General features: G+C 37.3%; 1 protein-coding gene across 1 annotated transcript in view; it reads right to left on the reverse strand.

Annotated features, from left to right (window-relative positions):
* The window catches only part of LOC150086227 (latrophilin Cirl-like), a 90,168-nt gene that overhangs the window by 58,053 nt on the left and 8,002 nt on the right, over positions 1–24,113 (reverse strand). The window contains exons 3-6 of the mRNA XM_090373781.1: positions 16,472–16,578; positions 11,030–11,323; positions 7,233–7,412; positions 3,494–3,597 (exon numbers count right to left, since the gene is read on the reverse strand). Of these exons, the coding sequence (XP_090229907.1) occupies positions 3,494–3,597; positions 7,233–7,412; positions 11,030–11,323; positions 16,472–16,578 (685 nt within the window). The remainder of the gene's footprint in view (positions 1–3,493; positions 3,598–7,232; positions 7,413–11,029; positions 11,324–16,471; positions 16,579–24,113) is intronic.

Genomic DNA, 24,113 nt, shown 5'->3' on the forward strand with positions numbered 1-24,113 from the left:
GGCAGTGATCACAGTGTGCTGAAGTGGGATTTACTCAAAGAGGTAACTACCGTCAGGGGTAAAGGAAAGGGTTTTTGCTTCCGTAAAGGGGAGTACAGTGGTCTCAGACAGTTTTTAAATTCTGTACAGTGGGATCGACTGACGATGTTACAAACAGTAAATTCTAAGTGGGAAGCATTCAAGGAATTAATCGTGGAAGCTACTAGACTTTTCATACCGATGAAGAAATATTGTTCAAGGTTTAGGCCTAAATGGTTATCAAATGAACTAATGAGACTCGTGACAGAGAAGAAAAATGCATGGGATGCATATAAATTATCAGGCGACGCAGAAGCCTGTAGCAGATATAAGCTAGTCTGTAATCAGGTCACAAAGGAGGTTCGGCAGGCAAAGGCGGATTACGAGAAATCTTTGGCAAAAGATGCTAAGAAAAACAGCAAGGATTTCTTTACTTATATAAACTCTAAAAGGAAGGGGCTGAATATGATTGGTCCACTTGATATCGATGGTTCGACTGTTGATGATCCTGCTCAGATAGCAAACAAACTGAATGAGTATTTTGCATCTACATTCACACGTGAGGAATCATTACAGTTTGAAAATGGAAGAAGGTTATCAAATTGTAGCAGTGTGCTTAATGATTTTGTAATAACTGAGAGCAAAGCGGAGGAGAAATTGATGAAGTTAAACATAAGAAAGGCACCTGGGGTGGATGGGATCTATCCAGTTATATTAAAGGAGGCGGCAAAGCAACTAAGCAAACCCTTAGCCATAATTATGAGAGCATCCTTGGATTCAGGGGAGGTTCCCACAGACTGGAGATGTGCAAATGTATCCCCAATTCACAAAGGAGGTTCGAAGGGTGACACGAATAATTACAGACCAGTTAGTTTAACTTCTGTTCCGGGTAAAATAATGGAGTCACTGGTTAAAGATGCATTGCAGGATCATCTAGACAAGACTGCAGCAATAATTCAGACACAGCATGGGTTTGTTAAGGGAAAGTCTTGTCTGACAAATTTGATTGGTTATTATGATGTGGTCACAAAGGAACTGGATGCAAAAAATAATTTTGATATCATATACTTGGATTTCAGGAAAGCTTTTGACACTGTTGCGCATGGAAGACTACTGTACAAATTGGAGCAGAATGGTATTAAGGGTAAGTTGCTACAATGGATAAAAGGATGGTTAAGTGGGAGAAGACAGAGGGTGGTAATCAATGGGTGCTGCTCTTCGTGGACTAATGTTATTAGTGGAGTCCCACAGGGTTCGGTGTTGGGTCCACTGTTGTTTTGTATATTTATCAATGATATTGATGAAGGTATATCAGGCTTAATGTCGAAGTTTGCAGATGACACGAAGGTTGGCAGGGTTGTTAATGACAGTAATGGCAGTGTGCTACTGCAACAGGATCTAGATAATTTGGGCAGATGGGCTAAGAAGTGGCAACTGAAGTTTAACCTTGACAAATGCAAAGTACTGCATATGGGTAGAAGTAACCCCAGAGAAACGTACCAACTGTGTGGTACTACACTTAAGGTGGTAGAAAATGAAAAAGACCTGGGAGTAATTGTGCAGTCAGATATGAAGTTTTCTGAGGAATGTAGACAGGCTGCTAGGGCAGGTCATGGGGTTTTGTCAATGATATATAGGAATTTTGCTAGCAGGGAAAAGGAGGTGATTGTCCCTCTGTATAAGGCAATGGTCAGGCCACGCCTTGAGTACTGCGTACAGGTCTGGAGGCCTCATTTTAGGAAGGATGTAGATTTGCTTGAGCGTGTACAGAGAAGAGCAACACGATTGGTGAGGGGAATGAAGGGATCCTCTTACCAAGAGAGGCTTAAGTTCTGCAAATTGCAGTGGCTGGAGACTAGGCACCTGCGCGGTGATCTGATTGAGGTCTATAAGGCCTTGAATGGGTTGAGCACGCTGAATTCTGATGGGATCCTCCCACTTGTTCAGAATACGAACCTACGGGGACATAAGTTCAAATTAAGAAAGGATAGATGTAGAATAGATGTGCGGAAATTTGCCTTTAGCCAGCGGGTGGTTAATTGCTGGAACAAACTTCCATCTGTCGTTGTGGAAGTTGATAGGTTAAATAAATTTAAGGAGGAACTGGACAGGCAATTGGAGGGTATGGTGTGATTTTGATTTTTTTTTTTTTTTTTTTTTTTGGCTGATGCTGCATAAGCTCCTACACTTGCTTTCTTGCATCAAGTGCCACTACTACTACTACTACTACTACTACTATTATTAGAGTTATAGAAATTCTTTAGCATAAAAGAAGGAAAAAATATGAGTAAAAGGCTTCCTCTTTTACTAATTATGCTAATGTGTTAATTTCACATCTAACTAAATTATATCACTACTGATAAAACACGATTATTAATTACCACCATCCCTTCTTCAACACAACTTTCACAACAAAAGAATATCAGACTTTATCAGTCAGTGAAACAACTTTAGAAATATTTTTCTAATGGAGAAATGCCATTTCCTGCCCTGAACCACAAAAAGGATAACCTGTAATACGACAGAATTTCTCTATCAGATTCACTGTATACCATGAAATAGAATAAACCCCATATTAATATAAAGATAATGTGTCACTTTGACCCAAGCACATATAAAAACTGATGAATAAAAGGCAATCCATAAATCTCTCCCTAAAACATGCCCAATAAATAAATTTTTGTTTATACTCTGGATGACTACCATTCTACAGGGAACCACAGAGCAATACTAGTTTGTTAGGTATTTGTCTGTCAATCTTCTTGTACCATGCCAAGAATTTTGCCTTCAACATCTGTAAGTTTTCCAGTGTGATGAATGTACCACTTTCCCTCAAATGCCTATCGATAGCCACAAATGTTCGACAATGTTCTGTTAGGCAAGTTCTCATAATATAATTGTCTTGCATACAAGGTGTATAGCTGTGTATACAGTATTGGAAATTTAGTCATTGCTATGAAAGTAAACAACACCGTCACTGAATGAGCTCCAGTGAATGGCTAATGTTATACACAGAGCAGATGTGCTGGAATATGGGGCTTAAGTGAGTGGAGGGAAGAGAGAGTGCAAGCAAAGGCTTCCCCTTCATTTTGAGATTACCTTCAAAATGAAAGGCTTTCCCTTCATTTTGAGTTTTTATTTATTACTATTTTGGCACATTACACCTCTGTTTTCTTCGTCCCAGGTTAATTCACACAATTATTATAAATCAATTTCATGCATTAATAACTCTGAAAAGGTTTCAGATATGTTTGCATGACTTTTTTTTTCTTATTTCTATAATTTCTGTTATTATTATTATAATTATAATTTAATGATAATAATAGTAATTAATGTAATTACCAAAAAGTATATTAAAATATTTTATCATTATTTTAATGAATAGATTGTTGTTTATCATTAACAGTAATATATGAAAGAAGTGAACTAAGCAACCATTATAATAAAATTGCATTATTAGTAGAATTTATAGTACCCTTTGCCTAATATTTTCAATCCAAAGTGATCTGCATCCTCGCAAGTCTGGTTTTTCTGGTGTCCATTTTACAGGATCAAATCCACATCTCCATTTTGCTAAACCTATACAACATAAATACATTATGCTTCTTTAGTTTATAAAACAATAAATTCTGTCATGTCAGCTTTACTCAATAAATTCTCTCTCACACACACACACACACACACACACACACACACACACACACACACACACACACACATAGAGCAAGAGATGGAAAAATACTCAGGTATATGTAAACATTATGTAATACTGATATTAACTTAAGTACTAGTATACGAGAAATTGGTAAAATCCAAGCAGAGGAAAATGGTAATATTGGTAGGGAACTCCAGTGGAAGTACACAGATTTTTTTAGAAGTCTGCAACATGGACTACCTACTTGGTGAAATTTGCTTGTAAATCTAAAGCATTTGATGTAATTGCAACCTTTTATTGGCAATCACTTTATTCTCATATAATGCTTGAGAAACTGCAAGATAAAGAAGAACTGTGGGCTTTTATTTTTTATTAAGAAAAAATGGCTGATTCTAGTAAATTTAGAATGATTTAATTGAACAAAGGGCAGCACTAATTTCATTCATTCTCAGGGTTCCAAATTGTGACCAATATACCAAGTTCAACATTAATAGCTTATTCCTTTAATAATTGGCAAAATTTTTGGATAAGGTGTATCCTGCATTCTAACTACTCGGCTACTTGTAAGATACATCTTAAAGGTAAACTGCAGCCATTATCAATCCACTGCAGGATGGAAGCCTCCTCAACGATTCATGTTGAGGGAAATGGACCATAATCTGCCACGTTTGTCCAGTGCAGGTTGGCAGATTGCCCATATTTAGCAGTCAGGAGCTTGAACCCTGGTCTACTCAGAGCGTATGCTACAGCACTCCTGTTCCTAACTACTCGGCTACAGAAAAAAAAAAATTTTCTTTACAACTAGTAAGGAAGTTTTTTTTAACAAAATCTGGAAACTTTTAGATAGCACCTTGTGTGTGTAAGGGGCTCACATCTGGTGAGTATGAGCTTGGCACACCCAGGGTCCTGAGCTGGATATCATCATTCTCTTTCTTGGTGATTCCTTTCTACTTCTGATTTTCTCTCTCTCTCTCTCTCTCTCTCTCTCATGGTAACTCGGGAATTTTTTTTGGCTGGTGCAGCATAGCCTCAGGCTTCCTTGCACCATATGGCTAACAATAATAATATATATCCTTTTAACTTAAACTTACTTATCTACACAAAAACATTTTATCAGATTTTCACATACATATACTGTATATAAACACACACACTGAACACTGAATTGTGACCAGTCCAGCATAAAAAGCTGAACAGCTTCTTACGCTAGAGCAGTAATAATTTGCAATTGGTCATGCAATTCAAAGTGATAAAATAGCAGTTATTGCATGTACTAAAGATATCACGGAGTGCAAAAGAGCATGACTACTGTGGGAGCTTGTGTGTCAGGTGCTTCCATATCGGAAATGGCACATCTTGTTGGTTACTCATGGTGCACTATGGTTAAGGTGTACAAAGATAGTGTTGAATAGGTCAAATCACCTCCTGCTGACAGAATTGTTAAGGATGGATGGATGGATGTTTGAAGTGAGCAAAGGGAGCAGTGCATCATATGGCTCAACAGCAGGTCACTATGCAACAGTTGATATCACAGTACAATATGGACAATTCAAGAAAAATATCTCAAATAATGACACACCACACACTGAGACGTATGGGGTTCTAAAGCAAACGACCCAAGATACACACTCTCCTAAATACTGATCATCATCGACGATGAATCTTGTGGTGTGTGAACAACACAGTAGTTGGACACTGGAGGAGTAGAAACAAGTGTGCTGGTTGGATGAGTTCAAATACCTGGTGCAACACACTAATGGATGCCTTCATATGCAGTGCAAGCAACATGAGTCCATGGACTCATTGTGCATGGTACCCACTATCCAGGTAGGTGGAGGTGATTGCTTAATATGGGGCATGTTTTGCTGCCAGGAACTAGGATCCCTGGTGCATATAGACCGACGTTTTACTGGAGAGGTCTACTGCAGCTCTTAGGAGACAACGTGCACCCTGCCATGTTCCATTTTTTCTGAAAAAAAAAAACAAAAAAAAAACAGGATCTTCCAAGAGGATAATGTGCCATGTAATTGGATCTGCACAAGTGGTTCGAGGAACAGAGTGAAGATACCAACCACTTTGATTGGCCTCCAGATTTGCCTGACCTCAATCCAATTGAACACTAATGGGATGTTTCTGAACTGGAAGTGAGGTATGTGGATATACAACCGTTATCTATTCCGATATTGTAGAAACCTTGCAGGCAGTATGACTGCAGATCCCTATGAACATCTTCAGACATCTAGTGGAATCAATGCCTAGGCAAACAGTGGTTGTTATCTGTGTGAATGGTAGCCCAACATGATATTAGGTAGGTGGTCATAATTCAGTAATCACTGAGTGTATATATATTTGTGTGTGTGTGTGTGTGTGTGTGTGTGTGTGTGTGTGTGTGTGTGTGTGTGTGTGTGTGTGTGTGTGTGTGTGTGTGTGTGTGTGTGTGTGTGTGTGTGTGGAATATGCACATACACAAATAAGCAGAAAAAAGCTATTGTTTTATTGAAAGAAGATGGCCAATAAAGCAGTGTTTTTCAACCAATGTATCATGGGCAAGTGTTCTTTTTCCACCAAAAATTAGTACATTTTGATATTTTGGTGCACTTTAAAACAAGAAGCAAATATATTCAATATACATGTATATAAACTAAAATAAATTTTGGTGATGTAATTAATTTTAATTTTTTAATTTAGCCACAAAGACAATGTTTTTTTGTACTGAAGGTGAAGGAGCAAAATAAAGTTGATATTAAAAATTTGTATATTTGTTACAGGATGTATCAGATTATTATTCAAACTTATTGCTGTTAACAACCGTAAACACACAAATTCTTGTATGATGCTTTCTTGAACATTTCTTAAAACAGAAACACTGATCTGCAAGTATGCATTCTGAATGTTATTCCTTCAATGCTGTGATACACTTTGCTTTTGAGCTAAAAACTATGGACTTCTGGTATTCCTATAGAAAAAAAAATAGGAAAACCATGAGGGCATTTAAGTTCCTGAAATACGTAAACAGATGTTAGAAGTGTGTTTTTTAACTTTATGAAATTGGTACTTATATTTCCTATGGGTCCAGAATATATGTGGTCTAAAGCTATGGATGATGAATTCGATTTAAAAAAAAAAAAAAAAAAGTAAATCAGCTTAATCATGCAAGTATGTAAGTATTGTGTTGTAGGCTGGACTGAATTCTTTACCTTTTCATATCTTGTCTAGATAAACAATGGTCTTATGTTTAAGATGAAAAAGAAAGATGATTATATAAAAGTGCTCTGAATATATCTACAAATTACAGAACACATCAAAAGATATTTTCTTCTGTTGTATTAATATTTGATTAGAACATAGTCTCCTCTGAATATTCTAGTCAGTCAAATAATGAAGTCTTTGATATATTCCAAAAAACTGTTAGTACAATTCATCAGAGGAAGGAGAATAAAGCAAATTCAAAATTCAGTAATAGCATGGAGTGACTGTCAAAAATATTTTATCTGCTCATGTATGTAAATATCTCAAAAATCAAAATTGCTATCATAAAATTTAGTATTACAGTACCTACCAACAGCCCCTCCAGGACATTTCAAGATAACTTCTTCTCCGGTTCGTGTCCAATTCCAGTAAATATCTCGTGAAAATATTGGAGGGCAAAATTCTTCTCTCGGGTGGAAAGGTAAACTTGATGTTGTCATGGATGTTGGTGATGGTATAGTTGGTACTCCACTATATGTTACTGGTGGCACTATAATTAGAGAAATGAACCAGTGAGAAATTAGATATTCACGATATTGCTATGCTTATATGAACAACAATAACGACAACAAATATTGCCATTCAGTGGTCCTAATGGTGTAATTTTCAATGGATAATGAAATTAGAAACTGTTGAAATGATTATCATTAATGATAATCATTAAACTTCATATTTAAATTTTGCATTTAAAATATAAGTGAAGTGATGTTTAAATTAAATCTGTTTATTTTTAATTCCACGATGAATTCTAATCTGTTACATTTTCCTTCAATTGCTATAATATATTTGTGAAAAGTTATCAAATGGCTGTGTTTAGTGAAATAATCAGAAGGTTAATTTTGTATGAAAGGATGGTAACTCTTTGTATTAGTAAAATAATATAAGCTTGCCTTCTTGCAAAATGATGCAAGAAGACAAACTTATATACAATATAAACCAAAAAAAAAAAAAAAAAAAAACCAACTTCATTTGTCCATCCCTTCTAATAGCCTGTCTGATTCTTTAAATTTATCAAAATATCTGTTTCCTCAATACTAGGCAGAAGCACTGTTCGACAATCAATTACTCTCTGGCTGAAAGCAAATTTTTACCCATCTATCCTGCAACTGTCTTGCAATTTAAATTTATGTCCTCGTGTGTGCGCATCATCCTAAAAAAGAGTAAAGATGCCATCAGCATTTAGTTAACTCGATCCTTTTAAAGCCTTAAACATTTCAATCAGGTCTCCTTGCAGGTGTCTAGTTTCAGAAGCTTCAAATTGTCATTGCTCATTGCACTGATCATTGGTAAGCACCAAGGCGCTGCATGCTGAGCAAATTGATGCATTGGTGAACATAAAATTCAATGACATCTTCATGTGAAATGTTTAAAGCTTCCGCCTTCGTGTCCAGTTACCACGGCTGACCATGACAGTCACACCATGGTTTTGACCTGTGAGTTGTCTAATTGTTTCAAAGTTTTGGGTGTATGAGCAATAAAGATCTTCCAGCATGGCCATCATCTGCTGAACTTTCTCTTCCCTTTCTCACTCCATTATGCCATTCAAACACAGTTGTATAAGAATAGAATATTAAAAATATATATATAGTAGAACCCATATAAGAAGTTTTCCAAGGAACCAGAGATTTAGAACTTCTTACATGGGAAAACGTCTTAGAAGAGAAAATTAACTAAGGGTATGAAATGTTAACTACACAAATAAAAATGAAAAGATACACATACATAAGTTAAAGATCAATTTTAAGTACTATTTCAGAATTTATAAATATTTCACTTTGACTATGGGAAACATTTTTAAACTGAGGATTTCTACACCGATGAGCCAAAACATGACCACCTACCTAATATGATGTTGGTCCTCCACGTGCAACCAAAACAGCTTGTACCCGGTGAGGCATGGATGCTACAAGATTTCTAAATGTGTCTTGTGGTATCTGGTACCAACATGTAATCAGCAGATCCTTTAACTCCTGTAAAGTCCATGGTTGAGATGCTGCAGATCAGAGTTGCTGTTCCAACACAAACCACAGATGCTCGATGGGATTGATGTCTGGGTAATTTGGAGTCCAAGGAAATACCTGGTAGTCTTCCTCATGTTCCATGAACCAGTCTCGAACAATCCGGGTGGTGTGACATGCCGCATTATCCTGCTGAAAGACGGCACTGCCAGAGGGAAAGACCGTTGCCATGAAAAGGTGTACCTGGTCAGCAGTGATGTTTAGGTAGGTAGTAGACATCAGAGTGCCTGGCACATGGATGACTGGACACAGGGTATCCCAGCAGAACATCGCCCAAAGCCTGACACTGCTGCCATCAGCTTGTTTTCGTCCCATGGTGCATCAAAGTGCCATCACTTCCCCAGGTAAATGACATACACATACCCGGCCGTTCACGTTTCCTGTTGCACCACAGGAAATGTGATTCATAGGACCAGACGACCTTCTTCCACTCATTCAAGGTCCAGTTTCGATATTCGCATGCCCATTGTAGGTGCTGTCGCCAGTGAACCACAGTTAGCATGGGCACTTGGAGCGGCCTGCGGCTACGCAGCCCCATTTTCAGCAGGGTTCGATGTACTGTGTGTTGTGACACAACACACAGTACATTGAAGATTTCTAAATGTGAAGGCTCTCCCATTACCAGCATTCCAATTACCGGTGAGTTGCGCCACAGTCGCCCTTCTGTTGCCACGTATCATCCGGGAGAGCCTTTCCTCACTTCGAGCATCGATGAGCTGTGGTCGTCCAACACCTCACCGGCAGTTCATGGGTTCCCCCTCCTTGGACTACTTTCGGTAGGTACTAACCACGGCTGACCATGAGCACCCCACCAGCCGTGCTGTTTCGGATATGCTCTGACCCAGTCATCTGGCCATTACAATTTGGCCTTTGTCAAACTTGGTTAAGTCCGCTATCTTTCCTATCTGAAGAACAAGAGTAATACTGATTAACGGAGCTCAGTATCAGGTGTTTTTTATACTATGTCCCGACCTGCGCACGTGCCGTAGTTCACCCGCAGTTGCTTTGATTTGCATAACAACTTGCTGGTTATAATGTTTTGGCTCATCGGTGTAATTGCTTAACATTCTATTCATTAACTCCTACTCATTACCAAGTTGGAAGGATGAGTTCCTTTGGAGTTCCAACATATCTTAAAAGGTCACAATTACAATAAGACAGAGCAACTAAGCTCTAAGTAATTCAGAACTGTTCAGAACAGTTGACAGCTGTTCAGAACTGGACAGTTGGACATCAGAACTTTTAACGGCATGTGCTTCACGTGGTTGACACTATCCAATTATGGATATTGATGAAAACAATTGCAATATGTCACTTCCATTATATAAAAATGTTTATACTAAAAAGGATTTAGCACTGAAATCCTCAGACTATGGAAAGTTGATTAATTGAACAAGTTAATGCGTAGCATCATTTTAGTTCATAGTAAATCACCAAAGTAGGTGGCATTGTTTTTGTGATATCTCCTATTTTGAATGGCTTCACAATGAGTTGCCCTGATATTGAACTACCTTGAATAAGTAACACTTTGACAGTGGATTCTTGAATAGGCAACACTTGGCCAATGGATTTTCAGCGGATGCCACCACCCCTGGGTGGTGGTATCCGCTGATTGGGACTTAAGAACCCAGATCCTCCCATGTACCTCTGCCCACCAATATTCTCTAACTGTTTATGTGGTATTTTCTGCTCTCAATTCAAGATACTATGAATTATGATACATTAATTTTTTTGTTTGGCATTAAGTGCCTGAGTTTCAATCAGGGGATGACTGACCATGGAAATTCTAAAATATGATAAAAACTTTATTATTATTATTATTATTGGTTTCTCTCATTTATTTTTGTTCAATATTTTTTGATTGAGTTTAGCAAATCACGATTAATCGAGCAGCGTTTTACTTTTAGGTAAAAAAGATAAAAATTAGTTTTTTATAATTAAAACAAAAAAGGGTGTTTCACAAATGCCACTTGGGCATCTTTGTTAAGATGAGTGCTTGAATGACAAGGTTAAAAAAATATAAAAATATTCATACAAACTAACATTAACTGGATCCTATCATACTAAGATTATTATTAAAATTTTATACCTAGAGTAGTAGTGCTTAAATTTCCTTGTCGTGGAATAGTCACAATGTTGATAAATGATGGGGAAGACTGTACTGTTGAAGAAGTTGTAGTTGTAGTTGTGGTGGTAGTTGTGGTACTAATGATGGTGGAAACTGGTGAAGTCATCATGGATAATGGAAAGGTAAATGGAGTGGAAGATGCTGTTAATGAGCTGATGAGTGTACTGCTAAACAATGTGCTGGAAGAGAAGACAGACTCAGAAGAACCTTCTACAGGTACTTTATTGCTTGGGGATAAGGTAACAGGTGAGTTTCCTGAAAATATAAAGAAATAATTTTGTTTAATTGCTAATCACAATTCATACATTACAAAGTGGCATTAATAACAATGTTAATGTTAGTTTATTAAATAACGACAACAATATTATTAATTCAGATTAATTATTATTATTATTGTTATAATATGCAGTAGTAGCAGCAATGGCAAATGATGTAAGGAAGCAAGTTTATACAGAATCAGCCAAGAAAAAAAAAATGCTCATTCCCCCGTCCATTCTCTCTAATTATATGACTAATTCTTCCTTAAATTCATCACTTTTGCATCAAGCAACACAGTGGCAATCCCCAAAAGGCGCAATCTGCTGATCCACAGGAGGTAGTTATTGTCAGGGAAACAGGAAATATATGTGCAAAAAGGATAGGTGGAATAGGACTGGTGTATGTCTGCTGAAAGCAAAGGAAGATGACGTCGAGCAGATATCAGCTTTTTAAGGGCATGAAAGGTGATGTTGTTGTGCACGTGGTACTAATGATATTGAGTAGGAGATCTGAGGACTACTTAACAAATACAGGGCAATGTTGGAAAAATATTGCAAGTTAGGATTAAATTTGAAAGTGTCTAAAATTCTGCCCAGATACGATAGGAGGGCATACATGTTGAAAACGTTGTCAATCTATTTGGCCCTGGAGAGACTATGATGGGAAAGAATGGGGTAGAATTTTTCTTAGTGTCATCTGTGCTTGTTAATAGGAGAGAGTGTTTTTACAGGGGGGATACACTTAAATAGAAGGGGTGCAGAGATATTTGCTGATGCTATCAAGGCAGTGTTAGTTGTATTAGAAAACTTTTAGTCTGGGGAGCGTACACCAGACTCGTAGATTAACTAGAGCCACAGGCAGAGGTGAAATTGATTCTTGTACTGCTACTAGAACAACATGAAGAAGCCTGAAAGGAAGGTGTCTGGGATTTTGAGTGCTGCTGTGGGTCATCATGGAAGAAGTAAATACGTGGGCGTGTTAGGGTAACAAAGAGTAAGAAGAGATGCATATATACATTCTTATACACTAATGCTAGGAGCATATTAAAATTGAAGTAGTGAGTAGATCATCAAATGCAGACATCGTAGGGATATCGGAGACATGGTGTCAGTCAGACATAAGGGATAGAATTGAATATGGGGAATACAATGTGCACAGAAAGGACAAACAGGACAAGACGGAGGAGGGGATTATGGTCTTAGTTAAGAAGCATATTAAATCTAAGGCAGTGCATCTAGTCAACACGAGTAGCCAGTGCAATGTTGAGTCAGTTTGATGTGACATAAGCATTCGGAAAATGAAAGTGAGAGTAAGAGTGTGTTATAGGCCTAATGACTGTGATGAGTATATATAACAAACAGCTATACAGAGAAGTAGAGTGGGCCAGTAAATCAGAATGTCTTATAATGGTGAATTTTAACTTTCCATATATTGAGTGGAACTTGTGAGTTAGTCACACACACACTAGCAAAACTTTTGTGGATTTATTGGATGACTGTTATCTACAGCAGCAACAGGAAGCAATACTCATATCTGATAATCATCAGTGATTTTTCATGCATTAAGAATCTTCAAGTAAAAGACCAACTGGGTTGCAGTGATCGCAGTGTACTGATGGGATTTACTTAAGACAACACTACTATCAGGGGTAAAGGGAAGGGTTTTTGCTTTCGTAAGGGTGACTACCATAATCTGAGACAGTTTTTAAATCTTATGCAATGAGACCATCAGCAAATTATAAATAGGAAGCATTCAGGGAAGTAATTGTAGCTGCTACTATGGTTTTCATAAAAACTAAGAAATACTGTTCACGGCTTAGACCTGAATGGATATCAGATGAACTAATAAGACTTGTGGCAGAGAAGAAAAATGCATGGGATGCATAAAAATTATTGGGTGATTCAGAAGCCCTGTGATATATATAAACTTGTCTATAATGAAGTCACAAAGGCAGTTAGGCAAACTAAAGCAGATTACAAGAAATTTCTGGCAAAGAAAAGCAGCAAAGACCGTTTTACTTATATTAACAGCAGAAGGGAAGGGATTGAATCACACTGGTACAGTTGATGTTGATGGTTATCTGCCAAATGGTCACACTAGCCCAGTTGATGTTGGGATGATCCTATTCAGGTTACTGACTAACTGAATAGGTATTTTACACTACATTCACATGAGCAATTCTGTAGAGAAGGGGATGCCAGAAGTTTATCAATCTCTTCTAGGGGACCAAATGATTTTACAATAACTGAGAGGAAGGTGGAAGAGAAACTGTTGAATCTAAACACAAAAGAGGAACCTGGGATGGATGGATCTATCCAATTATATTAAGGGAGGCAGCAAAGGGGTAAACAATTCCTTAGCCATAATTATGAGAACATCTTTACATTCAGGGGAGATCCCTATGGACTGGAGATGTACAAATCTATCCTTAATTCAAAAAAGGGGATCAAAAGGTGTCATGAGTAATTACAGTCCTGTTAGCTGCTTAACTTCTATTACAGGAAAAATAATGGAGTCACCGGTTAAAGAAGTAATGTAGAACCACTGAGACAGGAATGCAGTTGCAGTATGGATTCGTTAAGAGGGTGATCTTGTCTGACCAATTCAATTAGATCCTATGGTGCAGCAATAAAGGAACTGGAAAAAAAATCATTTTGACATAATATCAATATCATATTCTGCGGCAATTTTCAGTTCATAAGCACTGGTTAACTTGTTCTAATTCATTATTATAATTTGTTAATGATATTAGCTGAGTTTTAGACACAGTTCCTGTAAAATTCAGTGCTGGTTCAGTGCTGGGCCCATTATTGATTTCAATAATTATCAATACTTTTTTTTTTTTTTTTTGGCTGATGCTGTATAAGCTTGCTTTCTTGCATCATATGCCTTTACTAATACTAATATTGATGAAGGTATACCAGATGTAACGTCTAAGTTTGCAGATGGTACAAAGGTTGGCAATTGGCAAAGTAGTTAATGACAGTCATCAGGGTGAGCTACTGCAAGAATATTTAGGAAAATTGTGTTGATGGGCTGAGAAATGGCAGTTGAAATTTAACATTGACAAATGCAAGGTACTGCATATGAGTAGCAGTAGCCATGGAGTATTAGCATTAGTAGAGGTATGATGCAAGAAAGCAACATTATGCAGCATCAGCCAAAAAAACCCCTTCCTATTTCATGAATCCATTCACTTGAAATGATTGTCTAGTTCTGCCTTGAATTTATTTAAGCTGTCAACTTCTACATTGACAGATGGAAATTTCTTCCAGCAATCAACTATCCACTGGCTAAAGGAAAATTTCTGCACATCTATTCTTTGCATCAGCATTGAGCGTGCTAAAACCATATAGAGTAACTTATCAACTGTGTACTACCGTCAGAGTAGTAGAGAATAAAAAAAGACCTGTGGGTATTTGTGCAATCAGACATGAAATTCTCTTGAAATTGTCCCCTCATGAAATTGTCCCCTCAGGCAATTAATCTGGGCAAGAGGAAGAATTGCATCAGCATTGAGCGTGCTAAAACCATATAGAGTAACTTATCAACTGTGTACTACCGTCAGAGTAGTAGAGAATAAAAAAAGACCTGTGGGTATTTGTGCAATCAGACATGAAATTCTCTGAGCAGTGAAAGATGGGCTGCCAGAGCAAGACATGGGGTTTTGTCAATGATATACAGAAACTTTGCTAGCAGGGATAAGGAGGTATTATCCCTTTGTATAAGGCCATGGTTAGTCTGCATCTCTAGTAGTGTCTGGAGGTCTGACTTTAGGAAGGATTTAGATCTGCTGGAACGGATGCAGGGATGGGCAACTAGATTGGTGAATGGAACAAAAGGGTGCTCTTACCTAGGAAGGCTTCAGTTCTGCAAATTACAGCATCTCAGGACTAGACACCTGCGGGGAAATCTGATTGAGGTGTTTAAAGCCTTGAGTGGATATCCCACAAGAGGACTTGTGGGATAAACTCACAACTGTTTGGTTACCAAGAGAAGGAAAAGAAATAGAGGAAGACAGAAAACCAGGTAGAGAAATGAGTTAACATCCCTTATGGGCCCCACATGGACAAGACCAGCACGGAACCGAGAAGAATGGAGAAAGTCGGGGGAGGTCTTTGCTCAACAGTGGGATTCTACAGGCTAACACAACACAACAAAAAGTTAATAGCATTCTTTCACTTGCTGAGACTACACACATGAGGGGGCATAAATTCAAGTTGAGGAAGGATGGTTGCAGGATAGATGTGTGGACATTTGCCTTCAGCCAGCGGGTTATTGATTGTTGGAACAGGCTTCCATCTGTTGTTGTTGTGGAAGTGGATAGGTTGAATAAATTCAAGAAAAAATTAGACAAATTCTTGGAGGTACCCTCCAAGAATTTGTCTAATTGTACAGATGGGTGAACTGTGTAGGTTTTTTTTTTTTTTTTTGGCTGATGCTATATAAGCTTGCTTTCTTGCATCATTTGCCATGACGACTACTACTACTACTAATTCAATACTATTGAGAATTCATAACCTTAATTCTATCCTATCACCAACCAGGCTACAATTGAGATATATTTTAATATACAGAACTTTTATGTTTAAAATAATAAAACTATATAAATTATGTACAATTAAAATTCCAAAAACTGTAAACCAGTAAGATCCATATAAAAAAAAAAGTATTTACAATTAGAATTTCATCCTGGAGCCCCACAGGCATTTTTTAATGGATAATTTTTGAAACATAAAAAGGGCTGTAACTTGGAAACAAAGCAATTTTTGGCATATGCTAGTATAAACTTTTTTTTTTCCTCCCATTGTTTACAGGGTCCTGAATTGATCCTGAAAGTATACCCCATATGTTACGAAATACCCTAGATATATGATAACATGATATTGAGAGTCCAATTTATTTGAAGGATTATAGCCAAAAGACTGACTTAAGCAATTTTTATAACCACCCTGTACTAATTCATCATATTTCAAATTTATATTCACATCAGTGTATCAAATGAGATTGTCAAATCTGTAAGCATTCTTCATCCAGTTGAATTTTATAAGGTCATTCACCTTATAAATTAATGACTCTCATGATTTTTAATTCTTTATCTAGAAAATTCTTCACAGTGTCTTGAATAAGATGCATTAAACAAACCTGAGGCACAATGATACTGGACTTCTAAATATTTGAGGGTTCCTGGACAGGGGTCACCAAAGATACTACTGGAGACAGTGATGCTACAAGTTGATTTCTGAATGCACCTACAAAGAAGCAGCAGAAAAATAACCATTAAAATCAAGAAAAACCTCCCAATGATATTTAATATAAATTTTAAATACAAAAAAAGACTTTTACATACATAATAAAACATACAAACCACATATAAACATATTGGCTATGATTATAAATTTTGATTGTTTGTTATTTGGTTTTTAGGAGCATTAGCAACTAAGGCCATATTGCTCCGGGATATGCGGTGGTCATTACCTGACCTTTCCGCATCCTCTGTATTTGGTGGTGACGGGCTCGAACCCCGGTCTAATCAAGAAGCGTGTGCTACGCACTGCTGCTCCTTCCCACCTGGCTACGGAGGCGCCTATAAATTTTGAAATATAATTTAATATATTATTATGATTATATATTTTGTATTCTGCCTTTTTTAGCACATGTGCAGTTCAGTTCAGTTCAGTCTCTTTATACAAAAGAACACGATAGTTATTGTTCCTACCTCTCATAGAGCATGGGGACAATTTACAATTGGCCAAGATTTGGAAATGTTTGTGCTCAGAATATTTAAAAAGATGTGTAAGAATGTCTGTTCATTTGGTTTCTCTGTTTCACCTGTCTTTTTCAGATCTAATAAGTTCCAAAATAAGGTATGAGTAATGGCAGTAGGTGTCTGTATTTGGAGTCAATAGACAGCAGTTCATAATCTGGTTATTTTTTGTTCCTGGTTTCATATTTGTTAGCAGGTCACAATATCTAGGCAATGTATATTTAGTTATATATTAAAGTTTTCAAGTTAGATATAAAGTTTTTAAAATCAATGATGCCATCAAGATATCCACGTCCTTAAAATGGAAGTGGGCAGGACATCTAGTCAGGAAACAAGAGGACTTGTAGGATAAACTCACAACTGTTTGGTTACCAAGAGAAGGAAAAAGAAATAGAGGAAGACAGAAAACCAGGTGGAGAGATGAGTTAACGTCCCTTATGGGTCCCATATGGACAAGACTAGCATGGAACTGAGAAGAATGGAGAAAGTCGGGGGAGGTCTTTGCTCAACAGTGGGATTCTACAGGCTAACACAACAACAAAAAGTTTTCAAGACAACAGCACACTCCACATTTTTGCATATATTTCAAAAAAAAAAAAAAAATGCCTAAGAACATACAAAGTGTGATCAGAAAGTTCAGAGATTGAACTAATATCTAAAAAATGATGAAGCTTACTAGCTATAGAGATGGATCTCCTCTAGTAGTCTTCAAGTAGTTTCCCTGATACTGTATACACTAATTCCAATGCTTATGCAACTTCTGGAAGTATTCTTGATAGGCTTCTTTTGTATTTGCATATAGTTCTCAGGTTGCATTCTGAATATTTTCTCAGTCATTGCAAATCTATAGCCCTTCAAAGGAACTTTTAAGCTTGAGAAACAAAAAGTTTCTCAAGAGATTATAGAAGATGATGACCACAGTGATGTAGTCACCATCTTGTGAAGAAATTATTTCCATTCAAGAGTTTTTTCAAAAGAAATTCTTGAATGGAAAGTACTGAGCATGCAGGAGTATTGTTATGATGTAAATATCAATTCTGTGAAACCCATGTTCCAGTCATTTTCTCCAAGCAGCATTTTTGCAATCACTGTCTTTCAGTATTCCAGATTCACTGTTTGACCATGTTGGACAAATTCATAATGAACAATGACTCAAAATGATCCTGTAACTCAAAAAATATGATAAGCAAGATCTTCACATTCAACCAAGATTGTCTTGCTTTTTTGAGTCATTGTTGACCAGTAATGATGGAAGAAACAAAGTGTGGATCAGCAGCAACATCACATTGAAAAAGATCCTGACCTGCAAGAAATCACTGCTCTTTGTGATCATCAGTGCAGATGGTAGGCCCAAACTTGGCTGAAACATATCATATTCCCAAATCTTGTATCAAATGTGATTTACATGTTCCATTACAAATACCAATTTCACTAGCAACTTCATGGATAGTTAAAAGTTGATCATTCCTGAACAGTTCATGAATACATGCAGTTAGCATTAGCAGTGCCAAATGATGCAAGAAAGCAAGCTTATATAGCATCAGCCAAAAAAAAACACCTCCCATTTCACCTATTCATTCCTTCCAACAGTTTGTCTAGTTCTTCCTTGAATTTATGTTCAAAGTTCTTTCACAACAATAGATGGAAGTTTAAATAGAAATGGGCCTGTGGTACTGAATTCCATGACTTAAAGAAGAGAATAATACAGTATATATTCTAATTCCACCTATATTCCCTACTATCGAGGCATGTCAGACCAGATCTCGAAATTCCTCCAGGAATACCGCATAAAATGCCTACAATTACCTGGAAGGAGATTACGTTCTCTGGCTTCCAACGTGAAAACTCCAATTGCCCCTCCTTTGCGTAGCGGAGTGGTATACCACTTGAGAGAGAGAACTTGCAAAGATTATGGCAGTTGCTATATAGGGGAGAGCTCGAGATGCCTTCAAGACTGCCTTGCAGAGCATAACAGATCAATTCGCCTTGGTGACATTGACCACTCCTGGAACATTTCTGGTCGACCCACCATGACCTTAACTCTAAACATGATTACGAAGTGATCAACCAATCCTGGCACTTTCGCCACCGCCTTTGCCTAGAATCGTTGAACATATCATGCAATTCAAAAACCTTGAATCACTGCAAGGGCACAAGGCTACACCCTATCTTGGAATCAACAGTCTTGAAGCTTGATAAACACTGGCAGCAAACCCACACAAGTCCGTGTACCAACAACGAATGCAAATCTAGTAGATGAATGTTCAATCTCGTGGCCACGTACACATCAGAGCAAGCACAGCTCTTGTGTCTATTAAAATTTTATCTCTAACATCCATATTCTGTTATAATCTGTATACGTTTGCTGAGGAAGGAGTCCATTTGCCCTGAAAGCTTCATTCTTTGTCATTAAAATTCTAATTACTGGATATATACTGTATTATTCTCTTCTTTAAGATGGAAGTTTGTTCCAACAATTAACCACTCATTGGCTAAAGGCAAACTTCTGCACATCTATTCTGCAATTGTCCTTCCTCAATTTGAATTTGTGTCCTCTCATGTGTGGTCTGAGTAAGTGGATGAATCTATCAGTATTGAGCTTGCTCAATCCATTCAAAGCCTTAAACATCAGTTTTTGAAGATGAAGGACAGTCAGAGTGCAGATAATCTTTAATGGACAAGTGGTCTTCTTTAAACTTTGCTAACTAGTAAAAAGTCTTCAAATGACATGTAGCATCTTCTCTGAAAATTGTTTTTAACATTTTGTTAGTTTCTGTTGCACATGTTTGCTAATTTGAAATGAAATCTGATCCAAATTCATTGCTCAGTAAAGTCACTCATTTTAAAATACAATGAAACACATAAAACACCTATTCATTGCATGCTGATTCAGACTGGTTCAGATAAATGAGTGATTCATGTGTTATTATATCTAGATGCATCATCAGACAAGTTTCGACTCACTATGGTGTTGCAATTTCAAGATAAAACGTCAGCCTAGAACTCTTTGATTACACCTCGCATAACAAAATACATATCTCAAATTGCATAACTCAGGGAACATCTGTTTAAAAAGCCAAGTGAGTAAAGATCACTTTCTGTAAGAACTTTTAGCAAACTGAGTTTAAAATACCTCTTGGGTTAAGTTAGGAAAGCATATCTGAACTACATTATTAGACTTTGAATTCTTTCATTAGCTATGTAGGCTTAATGCTTATTAGATATATTTTCATGGACTGATATATTTTAATGGACAGCTAAATTAATGACAGTTCAAGCTAAATTAAAATGGAAATAATCCTAATTTTATCATTAGTTTTACTTTAATGAAAGCTGCCATTTTCAAAACGCTTTTAATGCTTTAAAGAGAAATAAATATTTTTTAAATGTTGTACAACCTAAAACAGACTGGAGATAAAAAAAAAAAGATTCATTGAAAAAAATTAAATGGCAGTCTTGTAAAATTTTTATAGCAGAAAAATTTATTGCAAGAAATGTTATATGCAGAAAATTTAGTAGTTTAGCAAAAGGAAGCACACACATACAGAATTTGCCATAAAAAAGATCCAATATGTTAAAATGGTGATGAGCTCATACATGTACAATTTCACAAGGAGCTCTATTTCATTAGCAAGTGAACAAAGGTAATGATTTTAATAATAAAAGAAAAACAATGGTGGAAAAAAATTTATATTTGTTTTCAATAGCTGATATCAAAATTAACCCTCTAGTAGGTGGAGTTAGTGTATTTTATAAAAAAATAAATAAAAACTTAATTCAGTATTAATTATATTGCCATTAATTTTAGAAACCCTCTAGCATGGTATTTAGTTTTTCAATCTGCCTCGTCGATTATTTCATGACTTTCCAAAGGTAATCAGGAAATAATTCTTTTTTTTTTTTTTTTTCAATAATATGACAGCTATTACTAAAAGTACTGGGTGGTTATAAAATAAGTTTCTCTATTCAGGAGACCCTAGTGTCAAAACAGTTAGAATTAGCACTATGGAAATCAGTGGGTATGTCATTTAGGGTATGGGGAAGCGATTTGTAGAAGAAAAAAAAAGTTAGTTCAATTTCCACCGCTAGGGAGGAAACGGCGCTGCACATATGTAAAAGTTGTCATTTACTTCAAGACACACTGCTTATGCAGATGACATCCTGTTAGATAAAAGCAGAAAGGCCAATGCCGCCACTGTCAATAACCATTGTGGCTCTTACAAAAAAGGAATATGCTCTTTTAATAAAACTGTTCTACCAGAATAATAGTAACACTAATGCAGCACTATGTGAATATCAGAAACTTAAAGGTTTGTGTAAAGGACCTTTGACATCAGTGGGGCTTCGAAAACTAATAAAGAAATTTGAAGCGACCAGGGAGTTAGCTGTAATTCCAGGCAGAGGACGACCATATATCAGAATGGAGGTAGTGGATGAAGTGGCAGTTGCAATAGCCTCCAGGTCAGAATGCAAAACACTGCCAGTCAGTAGAGCCAGAGGTGTCTCAAGAGATTTTAACCTTGCTTGGTCTACTGTACATAAAGTGCTTCCAATAATTTTTCATCCATCTGTTGGTTCCTGTACAAGATTCATATTAGAAATCTGTTAGATTAGTATAGTATTATCAATTAATCAGTAAAATTTATTAATCTTATTAAAGTTCATTGTTAATTAAATTATACTTAACGGAATCATGACCCAGACTAGAGCAGCAAAGCAGCGTTCACAGAATAGCCAGAGTGCTGTGGCTCGCAGGAGAATCGAAGGGGGCGATTCTCCAACACATCACAGTCTAAAACAATGCACGAAATGTGAAATGTTTGAAGACCTGTCTAGAACAGGACATGATCTAGCCAAGAAGGATGTCTGTGTGTGCTAGGTGCAGAGACTGTGAAGAAATTAGGCACCAACTCAGTGTTCTGATGGGCATCTATGAGAGCTTGAGGTGTAGGGTAAATGCCCTTGAAGAAATTAATATGAAAGGCCCATAAAGCTCTCAGCTGCCCAACTCAACGCCAGAGCTTACTCCTGTGCATCAGACAACACAGCAGCAATCTCCAAGGCAGAATGCACTGGTCCCACAGGAACTAGTTATTGTCCGTGACTCCAGGGAGATGGGGAATATATTTTGCAAAAAGGATAGGTGGAACAGGACCAGGGGTATATCTGCCAGGGGCAAAAGTTGATGACGTAGGGCACAAAAGGTGATATTGTTGTATGTGTTGACACTAATGACCTTAAGAGTAAGAGACATGCAGATTTACTTAACAAGTACAGGTCAATGCTGAAAAAAAGTCACGAGTTAGGGTTAAATTTGAAAGTGTTCAGGGAGGTGGAGAATGAAAAAGACCTGAGGATAATTGTGTAGTCAGATATGAAGTTCTCTGAACAGTGCAGACGGGCTGCCAGAGCAGGTCATGGAGTTTTGTCAATTATATATATAGGAATTTTGCTAGCAGAGACAAAGAGGTGATTATCCCATTGTGTAAGGCAATGGTCAGGCCACACCTTGAGTACTGTATACAGGTCTGGAGGCCTCATTTTAGGAAGGGTGTAGTAGAGTTGCTAGAACGAGTACAGAGAAGGGCAACAAGATTGGTGAGAGGAACAAAGGGGTGCGCTTACGAAGAAAAGCTTAAGTTCTGCAAGTTGCAGCATCTGGAGACTGGGCACCTGTGAGGTGATCTGATCGAGGTGTATAAGGCCTTGAATGGTTTGAGCAGGCTCAATGCTGATGGAATACTTCCGCTTGCTCAGATTAAGAACCTGAGGGGGCATAGATTCAAATTGAGGAAAGACAGTTGTAGAATAGATGTGCGGAAGTTTGCCTTTAGCCAGCGGGTAGTTGATTGCTGGAACAAACTTCCATCTGTTGTTGTGGAAGTTGATAGCTTTTAAGGCTGAACTAGACAAACATTTGGAGTGACTGGATGGGTGAAATGGGAAGGGTTTTTTTTTTGGCTGATGCTGTATAAGTTTGCTTTCTTGCATCATATGCCTCACCTAATGTTAATGTAGTGCAAGAACTAAAGTGTTGTGATCAGCAACAACGAATAGACTTTGCTCTATGATTTCTGGCTCGTATGGAACTTGACGATACATGGGCTCGAATGATCTTGTGGTCTGATGAGGCACATTTCACTCTTCAAGGGGCTGTAAATGCACAAAACTGCTGAATATTCTCGTCCAGCTGCTGTGCATGAAAGACCACTACAAAGTTCATACGTTACAGTATGGCGTGGATTCACAGCAGAGATTATAATCAGACCATTTTTCTTTGAAGTCTACAGCCACCCCCCCATAAGGTCACTAATGTGATCTAAGAGATCACATTAGTTCTGCTCTGCAAGAAAGGCAATGCTTGGAGACCATAGTGTTCATGCAAGACAGTGCCCCTCCCCACATTTGTCGACAAGGGAAGGAACTGCTCCATTCAATATTCAGAAATGATCGCATCATTTCTAGAGACTTTCCACAGTTCTGGCCAGCCCGATCATCAGATCTCAATCCCTATGATTTCTGGCTATGGGGATACCTGAAAGACAGAGTTTACCATGGCAGCATACAGACGCTTGTCGATTTGAAAGCAAGCAGTAAACAGCATGTAGCCAACACCCCCAATGAGATGTTACGCAAAACTGTCGCCTACAGTCTTCTGTTTTCAGAATGTCATCTCAAGTGAACACACAGAATAATATCCAATATCTGTAGATTTATAAGTTCTGATATTAAAATCTAATCCTAAGCTAGGTTCCATCTCATGTTTACAGTGCCAATTTCTCCCCTGGTGGCAGAAATTTGAACTAATTTTTTTTCTTCTACAAATCGCTTCCCCATACCCTAAATGACATACCCACTGATTTTCACAGTGCTATCTCTAACACTAGGGTTTCCTGAATAGGGAAACATATTTTATAACCACCTGGTATTATGTTCTTATTATCCAACAAAGTATCCTAATAAAATACACCCATTTTAAACTATTTTTTTGGCATGCCCAAGGATAAAAAAAAATTGGAA

This window comes from Mastigoproctus giganteus, chromosome 5, assembly GCF_048544385.1.
Source record: "Mastigoproctus giganteus isolate SK-2022 chromosome 5, ASM4854438v1, whole genome shotgun sequence".
NCBI classification, from domain to species: Eukaryota; Metazoa; Arthropoda; class Arachnida; order Uropygi; family Thelyphonidae; genus Mastigoproctus; species Mastigoproctus giganteus.